This window comes from Pelophylax lessonae, assembly GCF_965119305.1.
Source record: "Pelophylax lessonae genome assembly, chromosome: 1".
NCBI classification, from domain to species: domain Eukaryota; kingdom Metazoa; phylum Chordata; class Amphibia; order Anura; family Ranidae; genus Pelophylax; species Pelophylax lessonae.
This window is the reverse complement of record NC_138768.1, coordinates 122646368-122665693: the sequence shown is the minus strand read 5'-3', so window position 1 is coordinate 122665693 and position 19326 is coordinate 122646368. Positions and strand designations below refer to the sequence as shown.

The 19326-nt window shown below is 41.9% G+C and overlaps 1 protein-coding gene across 1 annotated transcript in view; it reads right to left on the bottom strand.

The window, feature by feature from the left end:
* Positions 1–1005: 1005 nt before the first annotated feature.
* The window catches only part of CDK7 (cyclin dependent kinase 7), a 44015-nt gene continuing 25694 nt past the window's right edge, over positions 1006–19326 (bottom strand). Inside the window, exons 4-12 of the mRNA XM_082268504.1 lie at positions 18829–18896; positions 16781–16849; positions 16207–16317; positions 13866–13984; positions 12829–12928; positions 12634–12720; positions 12136–12285; positions 5864–6011; positions 1006–1134 (exon numbers count right to left, since the gene is read on the bottom strand). Coding sequence (XP_082124630.1) covers positions 1106–1134; positions 5864–6011; positions 12136–12285; positions 12634–12720; positions 12829–12928; positions 13866–13984; positions 16207–16317; positions 16781–16849; positions 18829–18896 — 881 coding nt within the window. The 3' untranslated portion in view covers positions 1006–1105. The remainder of the gene's footprint in view (positions 1135–5863; positions 6012–12135; positions 12286–12633; positions 12721–12828; positions 12929–13865; positions 13985–16206; positions 16318–16780; positions 16850–18828; positions 18897–19326) is intronic.

Here is a 19326-nt window from a genome sequence, read left to right as displayed (position 1 = left end):
TTCACACCAGTGCAATTTGTCAGTTCCAAATCGCATATGTCAGACCTCAATGCTGGCAATGGAGCCGTTCAATAGCCACAACTTATGTCAGGGTGACTTAAAAAGGTTTCTTCAGTACTTATTTCTGATTTCACTGTGAAGTCGAAAGCCACAGTAAGATCAAAAAAGGAGAGAAGGCGGCAGCTCAACTGCATGTTTTTACTGACCCCCAATTGCAAGGGTAAACAAGGCCTTAGTGTAATGGATAACAAATACAAGTATTAGGCAAGTGAGAAGAGGAGGAATAAAGCAGAAATTAAGATATTTACTAGCAAAAAAAAAAGTTCCCCAGAAAAGTACTAAAGGGAAATATCCTTATGGGGTCCCCAAAGAATTCCCATAATTTGCAGGGATTTCCTCACTTCCTGTTTGGCTATGGGACAGGAAGTGAAGGTAAATCTCCCAAAATGGGACAAAGATGGCAAAAATAAACCTTAGAGGTTATACCCCTCCCCTTACTCTATCCAAAATGTAAAAGTTCGGCCTAACATTCCAATTTAAAATTTGGGTTTTGACCACTGATGTCAAGAAAACTGTTTAACGCATATCTTCCCACCACACTGACGCTAAAAACACACTTCTACATTTCTGATACACTCGTTTGACTTCCAGAACATGTTTATGTAATAGTTCTATGAAAACATCCTGGATCTGATATGCAACAGCTGGAGAAAATGAAGAAGGGACATGCTTTCTGAAGCAACCAATAAGAATCCAATAAACATTCTGTCCCGCAAGCTAAGAGCTGAAGATACTGAAGTCTGGTTGCTACAAAACAAGACCACAGTTATTTCTTTTGTCTAATATATACTTCAGTCCCCATTGGTCTTCAATGTTTTTGTTATTGGAAAACTACCAGGAAATTTATGAGCAACAGGACTGAAGATGGGAATCCCAGTCTGAGAAATGTACAATACACAAACTTTAAAATGGAAAAATCCAATTTATTCACAAGATATTTACTATCAAAAGCACCACATAATGTACAATATAATACAATGCTCCATTACAGTTCATGTCCATAGCAGCACTTCTATGTACAGGAAGATATGTTCCAATCTTGTTGTCAAAAGTTCAGCTTTTTTACAATGTCTTCTGAAAAATAAAAAACATTTAAAAAGTTAATTGAAAATTAGTATGGGTCCACCGACACAACGACACTCACCGGCCACTTTATTAGGTACACCTGTTCAATTGCTTGCTAACACAAATTGCTAATTAGCCAATCACATGGCAGCAACTCAATGCATTTAGTCATCTAGACGTGGTGAAGATGACTCGCTGAAGGTAAAACCGAGCATCAGAATGGGGAAGAAAGGGGATTTAGGGGACATTAAACATGCAATGATTGTTGGTGCCAGACAGGCAGGTCTGGGTCAGACAGGCTGGCAGTCAAAAACTGCTGATCTACTGGGGTTTTCACACACCACCATCTCTCGGGTTTACAGAGAATGGACATAAAGAAAAAAAAAAAGAAGAGGAAAAAATCCAGTGAGCGGCAGTTGTGTGGAAAGAAATGCCTTGTTGATGTTAGAGGAGAATGGGCAGAATGGTTCAAGATGATAGAAATGCCAAAGTAACTCAACCATGCGTTACAACCAGGGTATGCAGAATACCATCTCTGAATGCACAACACATCAAACCTTGAATCAGATGAGCTACAGCAGCAGAAGACCACAACGGGTGCAACTCCTGACAGCAAAGAACAGGAAACTGGGGCTACAATTCGCACAGACTCACCAAAATTGGACAATAGAAGATTGGAAAAATGGTGCCTGGCTTGAGGAGTCTCAATTTCAGCTGCGACATTCAGATTTTGAATTTAGAATTTGGAGTAAACATGAAAGCATGGATTTATCCTGCCTTATATCAACGGTTTAGACTGGTGATGAAATGGTTTGGGGGATATTTTCTTGGCAGTCTTTGGGCCCCTTAGGGCCAATTGAGCTTTGTTTAAATGCCACGGCCTACCTGAGTATTGTTGCTGACCATGCCCATCCCTTTATGACTACAGTGTACATATCTTCTGATGGCTCCTTCACCATGTCACAGCTCAAATAATTTCAAAACATAAAAATGAGTCCACTGTACTCCAATGGCCCCGCACAATCATCTGATTTAAATCCAATAGAACACCTTTGGGATGTGGTAGAAGGGGAAATTCGTATCATGGAGGTGCAGCCGTGAAATCTGCAGCAACTGCATGATGCTATCATGTCAATAGGGATCAAAACCTATGGAGGAATGTTTCCAACATCTTGTGGAATCTATGCCACAATAAGTTAAAGCAGTTCTGAAGGTGAAAAGGGGTCCAACCCGGTACTAGCAAGGTGTACCCAAATAAAGTGACCGGTGATTGTACATAGCAAGTCTCATTTAATCTATCAGCCTGTTAGCCAGGGGTGCTCAACCCATGACCCACGGAGCCCACTGATGTGGCCCACCACCTTAAACCAGGTAAGCGCATTCCCTTGCTCTGGGATGGCAGGTCAGCAAACACAAATCTGGATCAATGGGTTGCTGATTTGCCATTCCAGGGTATCGGAGGGCATGGAGGCAGCGTCAGCTGTGGAGGGAGCAGGAGCTGCATTAACCAATGCTTCCTCTGTAGCGCTGACTGCTGTCCCAGGCAGAAGAAGGACACCTAGTGCACTTACCCCGAGACCTTTCAAGCAGCCTGGAGAGCGATGCCAGCAGAAGCTGGAAGAGGAAAAGGTCAGTGTATTAAATATCACATACACTGCACTTTTGCAATGGGCATATTAGCACTTTTTTTTAGGTCATTCGGCTGCTTTCACTGGTTTGCTGGTACAGCGCAGTGCACCTGCAGCTTTCCTGTGGGCTAGCTGCACTAAGGCATAGACTTTAATTATATCTTACGGGTTTGGTGCGCTTTCTGAAAGTGCATTACACCTGCAATATGTAATAGAAGTCTATGGCTCAGTGCAGCTAGCCCACAGGAAAGCCGCAGGTGCACTGCGCTCCACCAGCAATGTGTATAAATCTCAGCGCATTAACGTGAAAGCAGCCTTATAGGGGTCTCAGGACAGTAGGGGCTTGTTCACATTTCTGGTTTAGAGGGAGGGAGGGAGGGAGGGGGTAAAACCCAAAAGTTCGAGGCCCAAGACTGGTTACCAAATCACTAAAATAGGCCTTGCTCTACAAAAAATTGAGCATCTCTACTGTAGGCTACTGTTATCAGTCACTTGTAGTTACAAACACATTTCTCAAAAATCCCCTACTATGGGTGACTTGTGACAAAGGAGATGTGACTACAGGGGAAGCATGGATACAATCAATCTTCCTTCATAGATCATTGAGTTGGCGCACACCGGTGCACTGCCGTTTGGGCGCAGTGCAACTACATGCAGTTAATGTCCAGTTTTAGGTGTACTCCCATTGGACTTCTATTATTCTCAGCAAAGTCCTCAACGCTGCATCTTTTATGACTTTCAGAAAACACTCAAATACCCAAAACAGCCTAATAACCAAACTGCAGTGCACTGGTGTGAAAATCGCTCTAAAGTGAAAGTGTAGGCTAAATACAAGTCTGCTGGCTTTCTAGATACCTTAATTGTACAATCTGTTGCTGTGTGCCATCATTGGTCAGATTTCAGCTAACCATCTACTGATCAGCCCCCTGTGTTAGGGTTACTGTTTGCGCTTACATGTTAATGTTTATTTCTGCATTTCAACCTGCATGGAGCCAACACTTACTATCAATATCAATAGACGGTACTTTGATTGTTGGCTTTTGCATTGCTTAGGAAAATACTTGAATATGAAAAATAGTGCATTCCTTTTCAATTCTATTTTATTAAACATTACTGAAGTGGTCAATTTATTGCCAAGTTTGGAATTAAAAACAGACCACATTTCTGTGATTGATTAAACTAATGGCTAGTAAATCGCTTAGTTTCTGGACATTAATCATATCCTATGTACAATTTTCAGTGTGCAAAATCAGGATAATGAAGAACAGGGAAGTGATTGGGCCAAATCAAATAGCAGCATTACCAAGTATAGCTGAAAGACACAGCAGCCAGTATTAGGGAGGGTGTACAGTATCTCACAAAAGTGAGTACACCCTGCACATTTTAGTAAATATTTTATTATATCTTTTCATGTTACAACACTGAAGAAATGACACTTTGCTACAATGTAAAAGTAGTGAGTGTACAGCTTGTATAACAGTGTAAATTTGCTGTCCCCTCAAAATAACTCAACACACAGCCATTAATGTCTAAACCGCTGGCAACAAAAGAGAGTACACCCCTAAGTGAAAATGTCCAAATTGGCCCAATTAGCCATTTTCCCTCCTAATGTCATGCGACTCATTAGTGTTACAAGGGCTGAGGTGTGAATGGGGAGCAGGTGTGTAAAATTTGGTGTCATCACTCTCTCATACTGGTCACTGGAAGGTCAACATGGCACCTCATGGCAAAAAACTGAGGATCTGAAAAAAAAAAATTGTTGCTCTACATAAAGCTGGCCTAGGCTGTAAGAAGATAGCTAAGACCCTGAAACTGAGCTGCAACAGGGGAACCAAGACCATACAGGGGTTTAACAGGACAGGTTCCACTCAGAACAGGTCGCGCCATGGTCGACCAAAGAAGCTGAGAGCACGTGCTCAGCGTTATATCCAGAGGTTGTCTTTGGGAAATAGACATACGAGTGCTGCCAGCATTGCTGGAGAAGTTGAAGGGGTGGGGGGGGGGGGGGGGTCAGCCTGTCAGTGCTCAGACCATACACTGCATACTGCATCAAATTGGTCTGCATGGTTGCCGTCACAGAAGGAAGCCTCTTCTAAAGATGATGCACAAGAAAGCCCTCAGTTTGCTGAAGACAAGCAGACTAAGGACAATGATTACTGGAACCATGTCCTGTGGTCTGATGAGACCAAGATAAACTTATTTGGTTCAAATGGTGTCAAGTGTGTGTGGCGGCAACCAGGTGAGGAGTACAAAGACAAGTGTGTCTTGCCTACAATCAAGCATGGTGGTGGGAGTGTCATGGTCTGGGGGCTGTATGAGTGCTGCCGGCACTGGGGAGCTACAGTTCATTGAGGGAACCATGAATGCCAACATGTACTGTGACATACAGAAGCAGAGCATAATCCCCTCCCTTTGGAGACTGGGCCGCAGCACAGTATTCCAACATGATAATGGCTCCAAACACACCTCCAAGACGACCACTGCCTTGCTAGAGAAGCAGAGAGTAAAGGTGATGGAATGGCCAAGCATGTCTCCAGACCTAAAACTATTGAACATCTGTGGGGCATCTTCAAACAGAAGGTGGATGAGCGCAAGGTCTCTAACATCCACCAGCTCTGTGATGTCGTCATGGAGGAGTGGAAGAGGACTTCAGTGGTAACCTGTGAACTCCATGCCCAAGAGGGTTAATGCAGTGCTGGAAAATAATGGTGGCTACACAAAATATTGACACTTTGTGCCCAATTTGGACATTGTCACTTAGGGGTGTACTCCCTTTTATTGCCAGCAGTTTAGACAATAATGGCTGTGTGTGGAGTTATTTTGAGGGGACAAAAAATGTACACAGTTATACAATCTGTACACTCACTACTTTACAGTGTAGCAAAGTGTCATTTCTTCAGTGTTGTCACATGAAAAGGTCCAATAAAATATTTACTAAAATGTAAGGGGTGTACTCACTTATGAGATACTGTACATTCATACCACCAATGTTCTCCTCCACGTAGTAAATAGAAGAGTTGAAGCGGCTATTAAACATGGCAGAGGTTGGAAGTGTGTTTTTCTGTAACTAAAGAAGGTTTGGAAATTGTGAAATGGGCACAAATACTTACTTTGTTCTGCACCTTCCACTCGCTTCCTCTTAATGCCTAGAGTAAGATTTTGTTGCTCTTTCAATGCCTCTACGGAGCAGTTTGGTCTTGGCAGCAATTGTCCAGGTGTTGGTGCTGGTCTATTACTAAAATACTTTTTCCTTAGTGCCTACAGAAAAATAAATGTGTATATATTAAAGTAAGCCGAAATATCTGGACTAAAAGAAAAGTGATTTTGCATTTAACAATCTTTATACATCTAACCCCCCCCCCCCCCCCCACACCCAAACTAAATATATTTGCACTACTCCAGATAAAAAGAACACAATGGTCTACTCATAAAATCAGGAGTAGAACTGTCTACAACATATGGCATACAATTGTATGACCTTAAAGGTTTAATATATTAAATGGCAAGAAGAACCCCTGTGAACATGTCGCAGCATTCCACTTCTCAGAACCGGGTTTTCTCATCAACATTAATGATGTTACACAATGGTCTTAAAATTCCATCTAGGAAGAGACATACAATGATAAAAGCATGTTTGCTCTCAAGGGCTCATTTACCTCTGAAAAGCTATCAATACTTAGATTAGATCACTATTCAGAGGTGTTTGAAGGGCAGCGAGGAGGCAATATTCACATTCCCACCACTTGGTTCAAGCCATATACACTGCTCAAAAAAATTTAAGGAACACTTTGAAACACATCAGATCTCAATGGGGAAAAATCTCATGCTGGACATCTATACGGATATGGACTAAGTAACGTGTTCGGAAAAAAAAGGATGCCACATCGTTTGATGGAAATAAAAATCATCAACCTACACAGAGGGCTGAACTCAAAGACACTCCCAAAATCAAGGTGAAAAAATTATGCAGCAAGCTAGTCTATTTTGCTGAAATTTCATTGCAGCAACTGAAAAAAATGGTACTCAGTTTGTATTGCCCCCACGTGCTTGTATGCACGCCAGACAACATCGGGGCATGCTCCTAATGAGATGACTGATGGAGTCCTGGGGTATTTCCTCCCAGATCTGGATTAGGGCATCACTGAGCTGAACAGACTGAGGTGCAACCTGGCGGCGTCAGATGGACCAAACATAATGTCCCAGAGGTGCTCTATTGGATTTAGGTCAGGCGAGTTTGGGGGCCATTCAACTGGTGTGAAATGTCTCTGACCAAACTCCATTAAGGGCCCGACATCCTCTAGTGGGTCCTGTGCTCACTGTCTAGCACTGTGGAGCTCGAGTGGCATTTGCCATGGAACACCAGAATAGGCAGGGCACCCACTGGCACCCTGTGCTTTTCAAAGATGAGAGCAGGTTCACACCGAGCACATGTGACGGACATGAAAGGGTCTGGAGAAGCTGTGGAGAGTGTTATGCTGCCTGTAACATCGTTCAGCACGACCCGTTTGGTTGTGGGTCAGGGATGATCTGACGAGGCATATCCATGGAGGGGACACACAGACCTCTACAGGCTAGAAAATGGCACCCTGACTGCCATTAGAAATCTGGATGAAATCATTGGACCCATTGTCAAACCCTACGCTGGTAGAGTGAGTCCTGGGTTCCTCCTGGTGCACGACAATGCCCGGCCTTATGTGGTCAGAGTATGCTGCCAGTTCCTGGTGAATGAAGGATACTGGGAGGTCATTTTGTAGGGCTCTGGCAGTGCTCATCCTGTTCCTCGTTGCACAAAGGAGCAGAGACTGGTTCTGCTGATGGGTTAAGGACCTTCTACAGTCCTGTCTAACTCTCCTAGAGTAACTGCCTGTCTCCTGGAATCTCCTCCATGCTTTTGATATTTTATATATATATATATATTTTTTCTTAGATTAATTTTGGAACCATTGTATAACCTCATCAATTAAAAACAAAAACAATTACTGCGCTTGTGTCATCATAAAATAAGTGTTGTAACACCTATCGCTGGAGATTATACGGACAAACTGGCAGTATCTATCACATATTTTGGTCCTGTAGTACACTCGGCCCCCAACCGTTAGAACAACCGTTACTCCTATACTCCTAGCCACTAGATTATATATTGCCAGAATGTGGAAAATGGAGCCCCTACCTACATTGAAGGAGATCATAAACATGACTCAACTTCATTATAACTATGAGGTTCGTTTCACACAAACACAAGATAGGCTTGACTACACTGAAAACTTCTGGAGCCCTTGGTCTGTTTGGTACTCCAAAAACAATACCCATATTGAGGTACCCATACCCATATAATGGGGTATATGGGGTATACCCATATTAAGACCCATATTTCTAGGATCAATAACACATGGTTATACTGCAATAACTCTCGTATAGAACTTTGGGTTATTACCGCTAGTCTGTAATTTTCTTTGTTATGGTCTGATTTTTTGAGGGTTACGGATACTCTTTTATAATAAAAATATTAGCTCTTAAGGTTTTACACTATATATATAGTTTCATTAATTTACATTATGCTGTGGGGGTTTGTGGTCCTCACTGTGGGTCGCATCTAGAGAGGACACTTCTGCTGTATTCAAGAGCCTCGTCGGAACATGTTCACAAGGATTATAACCCCAAAGTGTGTTTGACCTTCCTGACAGGGGGTCCAATTCTTCTGGTAAGAATACATCTTATCTGGTTTGGTGGTGGTTGGCCTCTGCAGTGAAGGGAACAGGATTCATTTAATCTGACCTCTGGCTACAAAACTCTTTAAATCTCCCCCCCCCCCCCCCCCCATCATCTTTTTCACTTAATTTATCTTTTTACATCACTTTTTTTTTTTAGATTGATTGCATTTTCAGACCTTATTCACTATTGAGCACAACTTGTTTTACATATGTCACTAGAATAGTGCAACACTTTAGGTTTCTCATAGCCTCATTAATTACTTACAAAGTGTAGCAAGGTTTCCAGGCCTGTGGCCTGATGTGGGTCTGCCATTAGTACCGGAATCCTTTCCAGCCCATGTGAGCTGAGTCCTTGGGTGTGACAACTGAAGCAGCGTCAACTCCGGCATCTTTGTTTGTGGTTTTTATTATAAGTTAAAGGGGATGGGAGAAGGGAATGAGTGTGATACTCCTTGAGGCTTAACTATTTACAATTGGGACTTTACTTCCAAAATGCCCGTTGGCGCTTCCTTGGCGCCAGCCAACGCTCACTGACACTGAGAATACTCTGTAGAACAAAGTGCTGAATCCTCAACTTATAGTATAGAAGATCCAAGACTGAGAACTGTAGCACTCCTGACACTGTTGTACTGTGAAAGTCAACGTATACCCCCCCCCCCCCCCCCGGGCACAGCTTGAGGCAGTATGTGGTAGAACTCTGTATAGCTGTCACTGTAACTGGCACACTCTATACAATTCAGGGCCCAAACTGCAGGTGCCCCCTTTGACCTTGAACTCTTCAGGGTCCACTGACTATGTACCCCCTCTGTAGCTTCAGGGTCCTCAACCTAGGTACCCACTTTACAACTAGCTGGCACTGAATCCCAGAACCTCTTCCGGAGTGGTCCCCTCTAACTTCAGGCAGACCCCCAGGGGAAATCCTCGGTACTCACCACCTGTGTAGGCTCTCCTGGGACTGGACCCCTCTCGCTCTCCGCAGGCTCTCGGCACACCGGATCCCCTCAGCTCACTCAGCACGCTCTGGACACTCAGACGACACCCAGAGACATCCACCTTCCTCAGACAGGAGGAGAGACAGCCGCACTCTCCTTCCTGGGACTCTGCTCCCGCCAAAGACATCGTGTTATGTGCCACCCCCAAACTTATACCCACTCCCAGAATCCTTTGCGGCACAATCTGCCTCCTGGGGTAGTTACAAGCTGAGATGTGTCCCCTGATTGGGTTTCCTCCACCACCCTATGAGAAGCCTCTCACAGGAGCCAGTGGGGAGACTCCCCCTTCAGCAGACACACCTGGAAACCATGACACCCTGACTAATAAAATCACAGCCCTGCTGTTAGGCAGCCAAGGCCCTCTATACCTTTACCTAGCACCTACCTGTAGGGTGCTACAATAGAAAATGCAGTCCTGAAGAAGTGAAATCCTACAAAACATGTCAACAGGGCTTCTTCAAGTGAGATTGAAAACTCAGATTTATGCATTATACCTTTGCGGTCAAACAGTATGCCACATTTACTGCGGGGCGACGGCTCCTGTGTGCAGAATCACATACAGGTAATTCATTCTGCTTAACCCGCTCCCGCTGTGATTGGACACAGCGGGAGCCAATCACAGCAATCGTTCGGGACACAGGCAGAACAGCAGTCTACCTATGTAAAAAAAAAGGCAGATCGCTGGTTCTTTCACAGGGGAAGGCTGGGATATCCTGTGTTCCTACAAAGCAAGAATGCGGATCTCTGCCTTCCCAGAATAAAAGCACCCCCACAGTGTTAGCAAGAACTCCCTAGGAACACATTTAACCCTTTGATTGCCCCTGATGTTAACTCTTCCCTGCTAGTGTCATTAGTACAGTGAAAGGCACATTTTTAGCACTGATCACTGTAATGTCACTGGTCCCCAAAAAGTGTCACTTTGTGTACGATTTGTCTGCCGCAATGTTGCAGTCTCACGACAAGTCACAAATTGCCACCAATACTAGAAAAAAAAATAAATAAAAAATTACATAAATCTATCCTATAGTTTGTAGACGCTATAACTTTTGTGAAAACCAATCAATATTACGCTTTTTGGGAATTTTTTTTACCCAAAAAAAGTAGCAGAATACATATTGGCCTAAATTGATGAAGAAATTTGATTTTTAAATTTTTTCATTGGATACGTTTTATAGCAGAAACAAACATATATGTGTTATTCTTTCAAAATGGACGGTCTCTTGGTTTATAGCGTAAAAAATAAGAACTGCAGAGGTGATCAAATACCACCAAAAGAAAAACGCTTTGCGAGAGGAAAAAAAAAAAAAAAAAGGACAAGAATTTTATTTTGGGTACAGCTTTGCACGACCATGCGATTGTCAGTTAAAGTAACGCAGTGCCGTACCACAAAAAATGGCCTGGTCATGAAGGGGGGGGGGGGGTAAACCTTCCAGAGCTGAAGTGGCTAATATTAGTAGACCATGGTCTAGACCTTATATAAAATAGCACAAGATATTTTTTTGTCTGGGTACTCTCAAACTTGTCACACGTACAAGTCCCCAATTGTTCCACAGATGTATGAAAAAGTAAACACATATTTTGACACCTTAATGTCAGCACACATATGGCTGCATGCCTCTGTCCAGAACCAAAAGAGTGAAATCATTCTCTTCCTCACAGATTTTGTTATGGCTACACAAAGTATATATTTTATCAGCTTCCCGCAGTACAATAGCTGTGTCAGAGATAATTGAAGTTGTCAATAAAAGATACATAATTTAAAGCATATGTATAGCAAAAAATTATTTTAGTTTTAGATCGGGGCTATGGAGTAGGAAAAAAAATAAAAAATAAAGTGAATGCTCTTAAAGCATTTGTAACCAAGAAGAAAAAAAAAAAAAAACCAACACACTAAGGAGCATTTTCCTTTAAGGCATGAATAACAAACAGCACAGTGCACGTGCTGTGCAATTCTTCTCTTCCTAACTGGTAATAAACCTGGTTGATCCTGTCAGTTCCTATGTCCCCCCCTGCCTCTGCTGACCACGATCTCTCCTCTGAGTTCCCCCCCCCCTCCCTGCCTGTCAGCATAAGAGCGTTTCCTCTCCGCCCTTCTTGCCGCTATTCAGCTGCACATAATGTATCCCATGCAGATATGCTGTCACTGCCATTACCAAACGTGTAAGTGTTTGTTAGAAATAAAAGGCTAAATACCGTTTGACACTGCAGCTGTGCGGCCACGTGATCCCATGTGCTAGCCGGGCCCTATGGAGAGAAGTGGGAGGGGCAGAGATTCCCTCTGCTGGCTGACTGACATCACAGGGGGAATCTCGGGGAGGGGTTCACGTGACCGCACAGCTGCGGTGTCAGAAACGGTGTTTAGCCTTTTCATTTCTAACGCTTGCACTTTCGTTAATGGCAGCATATCTGCATGGGATACATGTAAAGTCATAGTGACAAAAAAAAACCCACTGTCCCTTTGTCTTGAATGGGCAAAGTACCAGTATATTCAAGACTCACATTGGGCTATGCAGACGAGAGAAGACAAAACAACTTTTGAAATATATGCATCAATAATTTCTATATGAGGAAACCATGGTTGATTTAAATTACATAGTCTAAGGTATTTAGAGTCAAATAAAATGAAGAAATACAAAGATCAAATATTTAAGAACGTTTTAGTCAATGTTGAGGACTTACCTGTGAGGCTGTGTACCGTGCACAGGGGTTGAACGTGAATAAACCTTGTAAGAGTTCTAGCAGGTCATCTCCTGCAGCAGTGAATATCTGATCGAGTTGTGTTCCTGGAAAGCTTTTAAAGGTAACGTAGTCTGGAAGGTTAGACATGCCCTGCATAGGAGACAGATTCCTTACATTACATTTTTCATAAAAAGTAATTTGAGAAAAAAAAAAAAAAAAAAAAAAAAAAAAAAAAAAAAAAAAAACACAAAACGTGCTTAGTAATGGGTGTCTAAGTGGTAAACAGTTCAATGCTACATACATAAAAAGCCAATAGCTGGGCTGGATACAACCAAATTAATTAACAGGGTATGAGCATGGTGTGAGAGGTTTCACTTTTTTTTTTTTTTGCAGTTTACAGTCAATGACAATCCACACTGTATAACTATAAAAACATACACACTTTTTTTTTTTTTTATTATTAGAATATATGCGCACACACAAATAATGGATACTCACAGGCCACTGATCTTCTGTCGGAGTACCTAATGTCTCAAATATTCTTGTTAGTTGATCCAAATCGGAATCCCCAGGCAGAAAGGGCACCTTAATAAAAAAAAAAAAAAAAAAGGACATGCAATATCCACCGGTTTATATTCCCATATTCTGCCATAGGCTCATATTTACATTTAAATGATGAGTTTATATACATACCCTTAGCAGCAACTCTGCCAAAATACATCCGACTGCCCACATGTCAACACCCACACCATACATTCTGGAACCAAATAGTAACTCAGGAGACCGATACCACCTATTAAAGCATTACAAGAACTTTTCAATAACATATGTGGTAAAGGTTACCAATAACAAATTTGATCTCTTTCCTCTTACAAGTACACAGAATTTTATATAGAAAAAACTAATTACAGAAACCAAGAAATGCTTGAGTGTTCATTAACCACTTTTCAACTGGGGTATGCCTGTGTCAGTCAATGGTGGATCGGCAGCCGCTGGGTGGCCGATCTGCCCAGTAATTGGGTGTATGGAGCTGCCATTACACCAGCTCCGTACACAGACACTGTACCAAGCGGCTGTGATCCCTGATATGGTACCATTTACAGTGCTCATACCTCCCATCCCCTTACAATAGGGGAAGGAGTGCGATCGAGTAATTATGAATGGGGACAGAATGAATGGATCAGGAGCTGCAGCTTCATTTATTCCCAATGGCTTGCTGGGGGATTGTGCAAATGGAAGATAAATTTTCAAGGACTAACTACCGCAGATATGTCCTCTCTGGCAGTTGTCTGTTCTGACTGCGGTATTGGGCAGTGTGGTGCACGATTCTGCACATCACAATTTTTTTTTTTTTTTTTTGTTTAACTGAACTTTGAGGTGTACAAAAGTACACTTCATTCAGGTCACTGTACAGCATTGCAGTGGTACACAGTGGCATGCAATTCTGGTTGGCGTGCTGTGATAAAATGCTTTAAAATGAGAAGCAGTAGATATATCATTGTGCTTGTTTGGAAGCAAAGGGAAGGTCAGGCTGACTTTGAATAATAAAATAAATCAATAAAAAAAAAAAAAAAAAAAAATCTAAAGTGCTTTCACATGCGTTGATTGAGACAGCTCATTTGAAAGTGCTGCATATTGCACAACAGGCAAAAAACAAACAAACAATCAAACCTACAGCGTTTTTGTATTGTGGGCACAGTAGTTTTAACTAAAATGAACAGACTTTATACCTTGTTACCACTTGGTGGGTGTAAACTCTGTTTGGACTTCCAAATGATTTGGCCAAACCAAAATCAGCCAGTTTAAGGACTCCATTCTCATCCAGTAACAAGTTGTTTGGCTTCAAATCCTGCAACATAAAAAAATGTAGTCACTTAAGTAATAAAAGCTTGGAAAAAAAAAAAAAAGTTATAACTTATAAATGCAGCTCTCTTGTATTGTACACACACTATCTATCCATCTATCTATCCATATACATACACGTATATATGCAAAATTTGCACCACCAAATACAGATTTGAGAAGACTTGTCAAAATGAGACCCAGTGGCACTAAATGAGTTATGTAATTTGTGTAACTGAAATAAATGCCAAGCACAATTAACAATGTATTTTTTTTTTTCCATTAGGAGTTTAACTTTTGAAAAGTTTTTGGTACTATTAAGTACAGCAGCTGGGGATATGTTAGGTACCTCCAGTTTTGATTTATTAATAGCTTTTTGTTTTGAGGGGTAATTGAAGCAAAAACACTGGACACATGGATCGAAACTCAGCCAGTTCAGTAGGGACCAACCAAATTTCGATCCATATGTGGCTGCCCTAGCTTGACAGAAGATTACTAGCTAGACTGCAGTCTAATGGACAAGTTGAAAAACGTTTGTCAATTAGCAGCTGCAGGTACTGATCAGGTTTATTCTGACAGCACCGGGTCATGCTGTCAGAATGCAATATCACAGTTAAAAAGTCTACCATAAAAATAAAAGCACATACATATTCTTTATCTTTACATAAGTAATCAAAAGTTTAATATTAGAAAAAAACTTATGCTACCAGAATTACTCCCATCTCTTGCTGCAGCAGCCAATGACCAGACACAGGCCAGGCCTACTGTACCCCCTTACTGAAGGGCAGCTAGGTCTGAGGGGGAAATAAGCAGGCCCCAAATACTAAAAGAAGGTACAATCCAATCCTTCAGGGATTCATTCCCACCAGCATATCCCCAAATAGGATGAACCTTGGCGGTCAAGCACTACTAAAAAGACTTCTGTACATTTACTCCTGCACAGCTAAATGCCAAAACTATGAGTAAACAGATCCCCCCAACCCTTACAAGTAGCCCAGCCAGGAGACCTAGTGCTCATCTCTTGCTCACAAGTGCAGGATGCCCACACTCTATAATCTGGTACAATAAACTAAGACTGAGTTGCCTGGCACAATACGGAGGAAGCAGTATTCGTAAAGCTGCTGAAATTTTTTTCTGTAGTTTAAAGGCTTTTATGTTCCACCTGCATAAGATGTGTACTGATCATGTAGTTTCATGGTGTCATTTGTTGCTCTGTCTGCCTATAGTAAATCTTCACATTCACATGTCAGAAGTTTGTGTTCAGTGCCATGCTGCATGCCTCATGGCACTGAACAGGTTAATGCATGACCTCTGTCCATAGCCTAAGAACTGACACTTCCTGTGAAGAAACTACAAATCCCTGAATCTCTGAGGGTATTTTCACACCACATGCAGTGGAACTGCGTTAGGCAGCTATTCCAGCACCATCCCTCTGGATGGACAAGGCAAAATGCTTTGTTTCCTAGGTATGTGCCGGTTCACACCACTGCAGTTTTTTCAGAGTAGCGAAGTGCGAGGCAATGCACTGCCTTACACCATGCAGCAGGGGGAAAAAAAAAAAAAAAGTGTAATTTACCAAGCTCAGAACATCACTTGTCACGGCATACCAGTCGCTGCGAGTCGCTAAGAGCCTGAGCCGGCTGCTCTCAACCCCGCCACAGGCCAGCGCTCCAGAGAGCTTTGGTGGGTTGGGGAGGGGCAGAGCAGACAGCGGTGACTGACAGTCACCAGCTCTCTGCTCAGGGAGCTCTGAGAACTGAGCGAGCAGCAATGTTTGATCATTCGGTTCTCAGTCTTCGAGCCAGCAGGGGAAAGATGCAGCATCCACCTAGGTAAGTAGGATTTAAAAAAACACAAACAAAACCCATTCCCATAATGCTCTTTCAATTAGTTCTGACACATACCAAGCAGGCAGAGCATTTGACACTGTGCAGTCTGTAATTACATTAGGGCGCTTAAGCAGTGAAGCATGGTTTATGACCCTTAGCAAATAGGAGAGCTAGGTGAATAAATACATGAACATTGTTCGGTCGTAACACTGCAAATTGCAGCTATAACATGTGAGCCCATCATTACAAGGTTATGGCAAACAAACACCACAGGGAATAGAACTACACCAACACATAGTTAGACATTGCATACTTTCAAATGTTGTTTTGAGTTTGGAATCTGGGTTGAATTTAGTAAGGTAAGTGTGCTTGCACAAACTATGTATGTGTAAAATCTCACCCTATGCAGGATCCAGAGATGATGCAAATACTCCAAACCCTGAAGAGTCATCAACATGTAGGACTTTATGTGCGCCGGAGTCAAGACTAGACTAGTATCCCTTATAATAGCCTGTAAAGACAGTGTACATTCAAAAAAATGATATTTAGTAAATATGCTGAAACTAGTATGGATGTGTCCTCAGACTTAAATGCGCTTCTTGCATGCAGCACCTGCTTGGCATGGTGTGCCAGTTTAAATGAGGCCCTAAACAAAGTGGAACTAAACCCTCCTATTCTTTATAGTCATGGAAGCAGTCATCTTAATCGGTTTGATCTGCAGTTGCCATGGTGCTACATGTGTGATCAGTTAGAACACCAGCGAATTTATTGGCTTGACAATTTGGTTGAGATCAAAAGCAACGGTGACAGTTCTCATTCATAACATGCCTTGAACTAACATGTAACTGTTTTGGGAAAGCGCTAAACGGATGGGTTTAATTCCACTTTAAGCTTAGAATTGGACATAAAAGGATAGCTTCATATCTTTTCTTGTGTGGAACTGCTATTAAAATGTATGTTTCCAGAAACCTTACCTCTAAATCGGTTTCCATGAAATCAAATACCAGACTTATGTTGGATTTGTGACCAAAGGCATCCAAAAGCTGCAAAATAAATATATAAAATACTTTTTTTATATAAATACTCCCAAAGTAAAGATACATTTTCTACTTGCTAATGTTTTATGGTGACTGCAGTCAATTTAACCGGAAGGATTTTCCCCCTTAATGACCAGGCCCTATTTTGCAATTCGGCACTGCGTTATTTAACGGACAATTGCACGGTCATGCAATGATGTACCCAAATAAAATTTACGTCCTTTTTTTCCCCCCCACAAATAGAGCTTTTTTTGGTGGTATTTGATCACCTGTGCAATTTTTTTTTTTTGCGCTATAAACAAAAAAAACGGAGCGACAATTTTGAGAAAAAAAACACAATATTTTTCTAAATCTGCTGAAGCGCCGCCTGTGGCGTGCACTCGCCCCATAGCTTCCCGCGCGCGACCGACGTAGATCTACGTTGGTTTGCGCAGGAGAGCCAACCTGCCGCAGTAAATAGGCGGCAGGTGGTCGGGAAGTGGTTAAGAGTATCTTTAGAGCAGCTTACCAGTCCTTAAAAGTAGAATTCCAGGCTATTGCTAACTCTGCTTACACCTGCTCCCAAACCACCTAATACACTAAATACTATATCCAACTACAGTTTAAAAAGGAAAATGCTTATACTTACCCATTCGGAGGGTATTCCAGTCTGGTCATGTGATCTCCCCAGCAGCTGGCTTCAGAGGAGAGGAGAGATCGCCAACATGGCTGAGATGCCTGAGTGTTGAGGTCATACATAGACTCACTCTGGGGCATTCACTCTTGGCTGTCCCTCCTCCCACTGCTGTGAGCCAATCACGTGACCAGACTGGAGCACCCTCAGAATAGGTAAATAGAAGCAGGTTTAGGCATAGTTAGCAATTGCATGGCACTCACTTTAAAGAGGTTGTAGAGGTATTCTATGGGAATAGAAAGAACAAGAAAAAAAACAAACAAACCTTGTAGGACAAAGGCATAATGAGCTAGTATGCATCCCATACTAGCACAATATGAAATACTTACCTTAGCACAAAGCCCTCCAGTGGGGTCCGCATATCGCTGAGATGGCCGACATCTTCCCCGGTGTTTCTTCTGGGTTTGTGGGCTCCAGCACTATAAGTGGCCAGAGCTGCGATTACATCCCTTTACGGCACAGGCTCTAAATATCCGGCATGGTAAGCCAGAGCGCATGCGCCGTTTAACGTTATCAGCTGTATGCACTCAAAATATTTTCTAAACTGTGCAAGTTTAGGATATATTCATAGAACCTACAGGTAAGCCTCATTATAGGCTTACCTGTAGGTACAATTAAAAAAGACAATACTTCCTCTTTAAGTGAGGTGGCTGCATTCGTTTTTTTTTTTTTTCTTTTTCTTTTTTCCCCCCCATTTAGCTTCACCTTGTGATCCTGTCAATAACACACTTCTTGCCCTAGGGTGAAAATACTCACTTACTGTATTTTCAAAGGAGAAGTGTTGCCACCCTTGTCCAGATTTGGACAAAATTGTAGTTTGCAGAAGATGGTCAGGAAAAGTGACTGATATTTCAGTTTACAGGACACAAAGTCATAATAAACGAAGATGTTTGACGTGTTTTTTTACTAGAAAATGTACTTGGCCTAAAAACACACAAAAAAAAAAAAAAAAAAAAAATACTAATGCAGCCCCTATATCTAAGAACTGGTAAGACACAATAAATTATATTCTTGTTCTTGGGTTTAAGTCCTCATCATTGCAACCTGCACAGAAAATACTGCATCTTTTAGATCAGGCTGTATGAAGATGAGGGAGAGACTTTAGAACGGGTTCTATAACAAGAAAACAAAAAATGTCAGAACACCTGATCTGCATACTTGTTGGAATGTATATTAGAAACTACTGAAACCTTAAGATCTACATGACAACCAGGGAGCTAACATCTTCAGGAAAACATAACAATGGCATGCCCTCTCAGTACAATACTAAATAAAACATAAAAAGCTCAATTTAGGAATTCTTCATACTTACACCTATAATATTAGGATGACTTAATTCTTGAAGAAGTTTGATTTCCCTCAAAGCTGTTCGATTTATTCCTGTCAATGAAAAAATGGAGAGTTATTACTAAGTGACAAGGAGAAAACACCCAGTCTGTAAATGACAGAAAGCAAAAGCAGGAATAAAAACTTTGAGGATTAAAATGAGGAGGAAAATTTTAGGATTACTTAGTAAAAAAAATAAATAAATAAAAAAAATAACGCTCTGCAAGCGGAGACGGAGCTGTCACCCGCCCGGCTCAGCGGGGATCGCGGATCGATCCCCGCTGAGCAACACGGATCCGCCTACGGAGCAGACCGTGTGAAAGAGCCCTTAAGGAAAACTAGTAAAAGTAAACTTGTAAGGCAACAGTGCTGGTACTCACTGAACTGTATGATTGCTTACTTTAACAGTATAATGCACTGCAGTCATATGGAGCAAAGCTTCAGGCTTATAGTACCAACTCTTTAGTGATGTTACACTAACCAT